We start from the raw sequence: 10276 nt of genomic DNA, 5'->3' as shown, positions 1-10276 counted from the left end.
AAGTACGTCGCCAACAGATAGTTCAACAAAAAGTAATCTGAGAATAGAGCAGCAGAACGCTATGGACAACGCAGGATTCAATGATATTGAGCTAAAGGTACGTCTGAAATCTCTGAATACTAACAACTCTCTATCTCTTATCTAAGTGTTTTTGGTTGTTTGGAGTGTTTTCAACGTGTAGAATATAAATTCAAAGTTAAGGAGGTACATCTATCCTTGGGCAGCTATTAATTTTCTAAGTTGAAAACGTTTTGGGGGCCTCTCGCACAGTTTGCTCTAACGTAACTCAGTTTACGCAAGACAAATACATGTAATTAACTGGTAAATAAAGAAAAGTTTGCCTCTCTCATTTTCTCACCGAAGTAAACAAAACGTATCACCAATTTTACAGTGCCTTTTTAAAATGCCTGGCGTGCAATTGTCTAAATCGTCATGTACAGAAGTGTCAACTTCTCTACCTGCTGACCTTTATGATTGCTATAAATGTTACAGGCGTATCGCTAAGTGGTAAATATAAACTAGGTCACTAGTGATAACAGGGTGTTCAGTCAATATGGTGCATTTTAGATCAGAGACGGTCGACATTTCCAAAATCTGTGTATAAAGATGAAGAAGTGCGATGTGCATAATTTGAATCTTCTCTATTCCGTGAGTCCTGCAAAAGTGATGGTACTATTGGTAGCGCAAAAGTTGTTGTTTACCAAAAGTCAACATCTTACTAAATCGGCTACACAGAGTTATCTGTTTGGAGGAGTGGTCATGTGATCTTATGACGTCGCATTGGGTCATAAGTTCTTTAGTGAATCTTGAAAGGAATCTTATAACGGGCAAATGTGACGCCAAATCAACCTTGCTAATCCATGTTAGATAGGACGGAGTAGTCGTTTAAGTGTTGCTGAGGACCTTGCATAATCAGAACATCACGGAAAACACCGGCTTTGACTTTGTGGAATTGCAGTTTTTTTCTTACTTTTATAACGTTATACTTTTTTAGTCAAATATTGTGCACAAATAAGTTTCACATAACTTACGGAATTGAAATTACGCTTTGCAAACTGTTGTTGACAGAATGTAAACTACTAAGTGGTGATCTGCTTATGAATAGATCTATGGTCCTAAAAAGTTTTGCTTTTTTTTTCTAATTTCACAACTCTTTTTGGAAAAACTCTTTTATAAAAAAACGCTGTAAGATGCTAGAGAGTTCGCTTGGAGGCAAAAGAAAGAAAAAATCACTCGATGACTCCTAAACTAGATGTACCAGGCTTCTTATCTCTGCTGGTCTGTTTGCCGGTCTTGTTTGATGTGTGGGGTGAGGAAAGGGACAGTGAATGGATGGAGGACAGAACTACAGCAATGAATTTTTCGATTGACCTAAAAGTTGTGATTTTGTAGCCGATCAAGAACTTTCCACGTACAGCATTTATCGATTTTCCGCCAATTTTGAATAAGATTCCTTCGGAAACTCTCTACAGATTGTTTAGAAGTATTGTTATAGCCTGTATGACCCTTGACCTCCCACCTTTTTCGGTGTTTACGATTCCGTTTGCTTCTGTCTCAGTTAAAATGATTCCACAGAAACGTAGGGTTTGCATTTGTAACATAATGTATTCTCTGTTCTTCATGCAACCGTATACATATAATAGCTGCCACGGCAATCTAAATTCAGAGTGAATATTCATTAGACAATTCTTATTTCAACCTGTCATACCAGGAGGACAATGAATTTGGAGATGGCAGCCAGCGGACTGAAAATGTCCAGAAAAATGGATCCAGCAAATCGGCTATCGGTGGGGAAAAGAACGACACTTTCTCTAGCGGAGGTATGACCGGTTTGTTAAAGAGTATAGAAGTGTTAGTATTCGTGAACACTATAGCTAGCACTATTGACACTTGATACTGTTACTTTCCAACTTTGATTAAGTGTTTATTCAAGTGTTCAGCGAGATTGTACCGACTGCATATGCTATTCGTAGTATCATGATAGAACATCCGTTAATAGTTTCATCAGGTTGGTAAGTCACTGACTAAAAGAGTTCTTTGTGCACAGTCAAGTGTTTTATTCACACAGACGTTTCGGTGACCGTCTGTCACCTTCCTAAGAGGAATTCTGAATGGTTCACTTACACATGTAGAACTGCAGCTATAGGTGTCGCTGCTTACGGATTCTCTGCTTACAGATTATTGTAGAATAGATTGTTTGTTACTAACTTATTGTAGTGAATGATTCAATTCATGCATCATTTGTATCTTTTTGCTCCTTCAGACGAAACTTCTATCTACAGGGAGAGGTTCGGATGCGGGAGGTTCCGACCTGACCCCTTGCGGTTCCTCGGCACAGTGCAGGGCATGTTGACCCTGTTGGCCGTTAGCGCCGTGGTACAAAGCATGGCAGTAAGTGGTTTGGTTGGATCAAGCATCTCTACTATCGAGAAACGATATCAACTTCCAAGCTCACAATCAGGTAAGGTCGACATTCCACATACATGTTTTTCAAAGGTCAACAACTGGGGACACCGTGTATTTCGCCTTCTTCTACATGTATAACGTTGCGTACTTCTCAAGGAGAACTCGAAGAGTAATACTTGCAACGACGCGCAATTTGTTTGTTTATTTGTTTATTTGAGTTTATCACAACGTGAAAGGGAGGGCAAAACAGGTGCATACGCACCTTTACAAGTTACCCATACACTAGAAGAAAAAAAACAGCGATCAAAATTGAATTTTTGTTTTCCCATCGACTTAATAATTTGAATATGATGCAAGGTGTAAAAGTATGATCTAAAGGGCAACAAAACACACAAAGTAAGATCTTTATCTATGGATTTCATTGATAAACATGTAAAATGGGATAGCGGAGCTATGATGCCCTGTCTATTGACATGACAATGATCCATACACAACGATAATGCTCAACTGAATAAAGATACTCTTTATACACAATCAAGAATTTATTCAACCGAAGTTTCGATGACCGTCTGTATCCGGCCTCAGGGCAGTTATGACGGGTTCACGTTGCACTGCAGCTATAGGTGTCGCTGCTTACAGATGTGGTCCCAAAAGTTGAGTATTTTTGGAACCGCGGAATCTGTAAGCAGTGACACCTATAGCTGCAGTGCAAATGTTAAGGGACCAGTCAGAATTGCCCTCAGAATGTGACAGACGGCTACCGAAACGTCGGTTGAATAAATCACTTGGTTTTGTACCAATAGTCGTTTTATTCAGTGAGTTACCAACCTGATGAAACTATTCATAAAAAATCATGAAGATCCATCAACGTTTCCGTCACTTTTTTGCCTACATACAAACACACAAAAATTAAAAGTCCGCTGCAGTACTGGTGAAAAACGCAAGGTGAACCATTTTCGAACTTAACCATCCTTTGTACAACCACTACATACCTACCAAAAATCATAAAGATTCATCAAAGGTTTCTTGAGTTATGCTCTTGACATACATACAGACCCACCTAACAGCTGGCTCAACCAAAAACATAATCTTCCCCGAGTACTATAATAGTACTCGGCGAAGATAATGATGAACTGTTTCTCTCCAGGTCTCATTTCAACAGTCTACGACGTGACGTATGCCATAGCCGCCCTTCTGGTCACCTACGTCATCAAGTCCAGGCGTGGGAAGATAATAAGTATAGCAACAGGAACCTTCTTGATGGGGATCGGGCTGTTCTTGTACAGCCTCCCTCATTTCATCGTAGGGCTGTACAACTATGGCGACGAGGTGAGCGTGACCTGTGACCCCTCATCTAACAGCACTTTCACCACCTGTGTGGAAGAAGAACGGGGTCTCTCAGAGTTTCTGTATATCTTTCTTTTTGGTAAGTCGGACATAATATTCTTGTGGGGTGATTACCTTCACAAAGAAGGAAAATATATGTTGGTTTGTGTGTGTGTGTGTGTGTGTGTGTGTGTGTGTGTGTGTGTGTGTGTGTGTGTGTGTGTGTGTGTGTTTGTGTGCGTGCGTGTGTGTTTATGTGTGTTTGTGGACAGCGTAACTCGAGAAGTTGCAAAGTGATTTTTATGATTTTCTATATGTTTGTAGGTCACTGAGAAAGTGAAAAAATGATTAGATTATGGGCCCCCTGGCGACTTTCAATGGTACTCTTGTAGGACGTCCATTTAGATATCTCGTGTTCCGGATGTGCTAGGGTGTATTTTGAGTGTATCTGCAGAAGTGAAGAAGTAGCGTAAGGTTTGGGCACCCTAGCAGCTTTTTTTGAACTGCAGGAGCGTACTTTGCCATTCTTTTTGGAGAAGCCTCAAGGGCGGAGTCAAAACAATTTGTAAAAATGTGCGACAATGGGAACTGGTTTTGTCATTCCTGTTGAAGTGATATCACCAGACATAAATCATGCAGCTTGACTATACGTGACCGATATGTTTTATTAAGCACCTTCATTTGTATATTTACTTTCCCAGCACAAGGCGTGAACGCACTCGGATCTATGGCCATTGGCGTATTCGGAACGGATGTTCTCGAGAGCACAGCACCGCAGGGCTCCGGCGGATTCTATCTTGGTAAGTTCTCCCTCCAACTTTGAAAATACATACGAACAAATGCACTTTGACCTTAACCTACCGATGTAAATGTCTTTAGATTGTGATAATGGTCTGGTACTGTTATTCTCCAAGCAGATGTTCCGGCTGGGGGCTAGTAGTGGCCGTGATTTCTTACGGCTGATTCTCTACAGCCAGCCGTAAGAAATCGTGGCCACTATTAGTCCCCAACCGGAACATCTGCTTGGAGAATACAATACTGAAACGCTTTCTTTTTATCTGACATTTTTATTGCAGGTATTCTGAGCGCCGTCAGGGGAGGTGCGGGAGCAATAGGGTTCATCCTCAACGGACAGCTTCTGAACATCTACATCGACTTCAACAAACCCGGGAATATTCCGTAAGAATGTACTATATCTACTTGCTGTTGGGTCACATGTGTCATAAGAATTTAAAGCATATAATCTATCATAAGGCTAGCCATATGTTACAGGTCGTTTCGTCAAGACATGCAGTTTGTACAAAGCTGGTGTGTTACGCCATGAGGCGGTTTACTGGGTATGCAATGCAAACAAACAAGATTACATTGCCACCTGTCGCCACCATGTAGTATTACATGTACTCGTTTGTTTCCCCATAGCCCATCCGGCGGATTGGGGGATGCCCGTAGGCTGGGTGCCTGGTGGCTGGGGTTCCCTCCCCTTGCTGCAGTGGCGATCTTGACCGCTCCGTGGATACTTGGACTGCCTGGAAAAATACCAGGTAATAGACTTAGACGCGCAGTGGTTGACAGAATAGATTGAAATCAAATCAAACTAGATTTTGACTGAGATGGCTTTACATAACAATTTCCAGATAGCAATTACATTCATTATGAAATGAAACCTGCTCCTACAGTTCCAAAAAAAGCCACTAGGGGGTCAAAATCTACACTTAATCTCCTTTCAAAGCACTATTTAGTACCACTCAACAGTCACAACCATAGCATGTCTAGAACACGAGATATCAAAACAGGAATTTCCACTGATGTACCTTAAAATGCTGCTAAGGGGCCCAAAATCTAATTATTTCCAGGTCTCATCAAGACCTACCCACAGACCAAATATCAAGACAATACATTCAGGCCTTCTCGAGTTATGTTGGTCTTCTACACGCATGCATACAACCGCTACTGAAAATATAACCTTCTTGGCGAAGGTAAAGATTCGCAATGCATGTACATTCCTTTCTAGAATCACACGGAGCAATGCTATCTGAAAATAGAGAACGTAAAACTAGTATTTCTTGAAACCTCTCTTTCCTGCACATACAGCCCAGAAAAAAGTCATAGACCAGGGCGACGTCAAAAGTGTACCGGAAAAAGAAGAGAGCAACGAGGTCAAAGGACTGCTACGAGTAGTGGACTTCTTCAAGCAGATCTGGTCTCTAGTCACCAACCTGACGTTTGTGTTCATGGTGCTAGTTGGTATCGGTACAAACATGTGCTATACTGGCCTCAACACCTTTGGCATCAAGTACATTGAAAACCAGTTCGCCATGTCGGCGGGCGCGGCTTCAGTCGCCGCAGGTAAGGCGTAATATTCATCCCACTGTTCTCTTAATGTTTTCTTTGTTTATCAATCAACATCAAGATTTTGAGTGCGATAGCGTTTCCGTTTATCTAATTCCCGAGAATTTTGAGATTTATCGCATACAATATTCTCAATATCAAACGCTGGTCTTGGTGTCTTTTAACTTAGTATTAATAGTAAGTAAAAATTACATATTACATATGTATGCATTTGTTTGTATATATATAAAGAATTGTTTAAGGGTGACTCAACAGCAGAGGGATGTGGTTTTGGTTCTGCAGATAATGTGGGTCTGTATGGGGGGAACTACCCAGTTACAAGATTATAAATGGTTCATTTGTCACAAATCTGTGATAAAATTTTACAAAATTGATTTATTTTGCATTCATGAAAATGTGGTCTTTTAGAAAATAACACACGATTCCGGGGTTGAGTCCCCCTTCTAGATCTAGTAAACTAGTATTCAAATATTGTAAGTAATTAATGGCTATCTTTGCGTTTGTCGTCTATGTTTGTGTGTTTTTTGGCGAAGATCCAGAAGCGAGCCTAATTCTATTGAATATCATTCAGGTTTGACCATCATTCCTGCTGGCATCCTTGGCTCAGTCATTGGAGGAATCGTGATGAAGAAGTACAAGATGGGAGTAACCGGAGCGCTGAAGATTTCATCGATTGCAGTCGCCTGTATGTTCATAATTCCGCTGGGGTTCCTAGTTCGCTGTCCAAATACCATCATGGCAGGGGTAACAGTTCCTTATGGAAACGGGTAAGGGAATTTTTTTTTACATGTCTGTGTGGACGTATATAGGGATTTTAGTATTGCTCTCGTTTATATACTTAATCATAGTATACCAAATTATGTTCAACACTCTGGAATAAGAGTCTTCTTGATGAACCGGCCTTTACACATGCAAAATATAAGACAAACAAAAAGTTATAGCGATCGACCATCAGAAACTTGAGAGCTGTGCATACATATCTACACATAGGAATTGAGAACTGACGTACTGTAGGGCAATCATGAATGGGACGAATCTACAAAGAATTAAGCATGACGTTAATTGGGGCACTTTGTGTACTTTGTGTCAGGTCGATGCCCCGGACGCCCGTTGTCGGTACAGATGAGTTAGTGTCCCCCTGTAACCAGGCCTGCCCCTGTCCGCCCACCTACAACCCTGTGTGTGGAGAAAACGGCGTGGAGTACTTCTCGCCATGTCTCGCGGGATGTTGGAACGTCTCGCAGGAACAGGTCAGTCTGTGTTAACATTACTTAGACATGATGAAAAAAAACAACTATTCTCCAACTCCAAGAATTTGACTCGACAGAGATTTCGACCGAATGTCTCGGTCTATCCGACTCAAGTGCTGTGGACACGTTATTTTTCCGCACATGTGACGTCAGCACTGGGTCAAAGTTCGTCGGAAGACGGTACCGATCCCCGTCCCATAGAAAGCTCAACCCCATCATGATACAGTAGTCTGTATTGTTTATTGTTGTGACATCTATGCGTTAAAGATTATTGCTTGCTGCACTATTCATGCTTTCCGCACTTAGTTTCGGCTGTGTTGTATTTCGTATGATCATTGAATTTTCAAAACATTTTATCTCCACATTTTATCTTTCTATTTTTCAAATGTCCATTGTATCATGTTAAATCTCAAAAGATAAATATGGGTTCATGCGTTGTGATAATCCGACTATAGCTAAACCTAATACATTTTCCCCATTACCATTACCAATAAGAAGCTCGAACATGTATGTCAATCTACGACACTCGTATCAACATGTGTATGTTTGTTAACATGTCTTTGTTGTGACCTGTAACCTCCGTTAACATCAATCCACCGGGTTACATAAATCCGCCTCTTTAAAAACCAGTGGGTTTGAGGGATCTCTAGTGCAGCACCTTAAGTATGTTTGGACGTGTCTTTTCAGGGTGGCGGAATCATGTATCCTGTTGGAATTATGTTTGTAGATTTTACTTAACTCAGTTGGGTAAAACTGCACAATAAACATTTTCATTCATTCAACACGCAGCAGTTCACATCTTGCTCCTGCTATGCTGGTGATCTACCAATGGGTGCTGCGGATGGCTTTACGTTCTCTGTGACGTCAGGACACTGCTCCAATGGCTGCACCCTGCTTCCGCTGGCGATGACTCTCCTTTTCCTGTTCTCTTTCGGTCTCGGCCTGGCAAACGCTCCAAGAACGGTCATTGTCTTGAGGTGAAGCATTCGCTACTTAAGCTGACGACCAATACGATTTGTGATATGGCAAAGGGGGGTGTCAAATTTATCTTGAGCCATAAAAGCTGTTTTGAGGGGCCGTGTGGCGTAATGGTTAAGGTGTTCGGCCCAGAGATCCTACGTTCAAATCCTGTCATGTTACGTTGGGAAACGGTCCTCGCTCCACCACCCAGGTGTAAAAATGGGTACCTGACTTCGGTTGGGGAGGTCGAAGGCGGCGGAAGGAGAGGGGTGAGCTCTGCTTTCCAATTCCGCGCCCTAGACACAGTGGATAGCAACTAACTGCCCCTACGGCCTCAAAAAGGCCTGTACACTTTATACGTGTCATTGTATAGTTCAGAATGTGTTCCCATTAGTGTGATATATCATTTGAGTACAATTTTCCGTTGCGGGCAAATACTGATGTTCTGTCTGCTTCTATCATTCCCCAGCTGCGTTCAGCAGAGTCAGCGATCATTTGCTCTCGGCATCGAATCTGTCGTTCGAACGTTTCTCGGTAGGTGTCCTCTCAATTTCATCATCGTGAACAAATGAACAATGAATAAGAGTCAGGCTTTATCTGTATTTTTGTTGTTACCCTGCAATGGTCTACATTTATATTATTGATATACCATAAATAGCATATACTTTGAGATAGATTCCAAGTATTACAAGTATCCTGACGAAAATGATTTCTAAAAATCAAAAACGTAAAATGAGAGATATGTATATTGCTTGGTCACGTCTTATATAATGTCCTGTAACAGTTTATTTGTTTGACATATCGTTTCAAAAATATTTCAAATTGACATAACCTCCATTAATATCAATCCGCCATGTAGATCCACCACTTTGAAAAACAGTGGGTTTGGGAGATCTCTAGTGCAGCACCCCCAGGTATACACAGTGCATTATACTGGGAGACGTTAGGTTGGAGATCTATTTGGACGTATCATTTCAGGGTGGTGGAATTTTGTACCCTGGTGGAATTATGTTAGTAGATGTAACATATATGTTTTAATCCAGGTTCTGTTCCGGCTCCGCTTGTGTTTGGAGCTCTGCTGGACCAGGCATGTCTACTGTGGGATGAGAACTGTAACCAAAGAGGGGCGTGTCTTGTCTATGACAACGGCCTTCTCAGCACCTACCTGGCCATCCTCATGGCGGCTCTGGCCTGCTGGTCCTTCCCCTGCGTCTGTCTTGCCTTGTTCTTCTGGAAGCGCAAGAAAGCAGTAGCATACGAAGTTGACATGGAAGAAAATGAAAAAGAAATGTAGCTCTCGTCCATTGATTATACCAGACATTCTGGATCAAAGTTGAACTGTAATTGCCAACACAAGAATGACTTTTACCAAAGCAGTTCACGAGTGGACCAAACACACTAAGGTCTTTTGCATCGGGTGTTTGAATTGAGAAAGGCAATGAAATGTTTAAAAAGAATGTTTTTTATCATGCATTATCATTCATAGTTATGGGCCTCTAAGGTAAAGCGTATAATCGTCAATGGTACTTTTCATCTAATACATTTCATCTAGTGTTCATGATCAGAGGGCAATTAAAAAATGATGATGAATTATAAAAATTGCAATCGATTATGGTACTACACTATCCACTTGTTCACGTTTATACTAGTGGCATGTAAACGTCATGTCTCTCATCTGTGCGAATATTTTGGTGTAATTTAATCTCTCATGGATCTAGAACATTGTTATGCTGACACATGTGCCGATGTGTACGTTAAGCACAGTTTTATAACTGCCATAATTGGATATTTCTTTTTAAATGAAAGTTTGACGTAAAGGGAGTGTTCACGAAATGGGAATCGAATACGAACAATGAACATGGAAATTTAATACTACTCTGCATTTCGTTTGTTCCTGCGTTTATTATTTCTATTGAGCGTTACACAAGAGAACACTGATAGGCCCATCTTAAGGGTCGTGAGAATGTATACTATGTCATCAGTTG

At 41.2% G+C, this 10276-nt stretch overlaps 1 protein-coding gene across 1 annotated transcript; it reads left to right on the top strand.

Moving 5' to 3' along the window:
* Positions 1-61: 61 nt before the first annotated feature.
* LOC136447216 (solute carrier organic anion transporter family member 4A1-like) lies at positions 62-10161 on the top strand. Its single transcript, XM_066445931.1, has 13 exons — positions 62-97; positions 1712-1820; positions 2264-2461; positions 3554-3832; positions 4434-4532; positions 4809-4911; positions 5152-5273; positions 5824-6078; positions 6653-6848; positions 7172-7331; positions 8121-8308; positions 8761-8825; positions 9335-10161. The coding sequence occupies exons 1-13, from the start codon at positions 62-64 to the stop codon at positions 9583-9585; spliced, it is 2061 nt and encodes a 686-aa protein (XP_066302028.1). The 3' UTR covers positions 9586-10161.
* The last annotated feature ends 115 nt before the right edge of the window (positions 10162-10276 follow it).

The sequence above is a fragment of the Branchiostoma lanceolatum genome, chromosome 13 (assembly GCF_035083965.1).
Source record: "Branchiostoma lanceolatum isolate klBraLanc5 chromosome 13, klBraLanc5.hap2, whole genome shotgun sequence".
Classification (NCBI taxonomy): domain Eukaryota; kingdom Metazoa; phylum Chordata; class Leptocardii; order Amphioxiformes; family Branchiostomatidae; genus Branchiostoma; species Branchiostoma lanceolatum.
Note: the sequence above shows the minus strand (reverse complement) of the source record. Positions and strands in the feature narration are given on the sequence as shown.

Coding starts and splice junctions, on each gene's coding strand:
- LOC136447216 (XM_066445931.1), top strand. CDS start 62: ATGGACAACGCAGGATTCAATGATATTGAGCTAAAG. Junction 4,533..4,808: donor CTCCGGCGGATTCTATCTTG/GTAAGTTCTCCC, acceptor TTTTTATTGCAG/GTATTCTGAGCGCCGTCAGG. Junction 6,849..7,171: donor ACAGTTCCTTATGGAAACGG/GTAAGGGAATTT, acceptor ACTTTGTGTCAG/GTCGATGCCCCGGACGCCCG.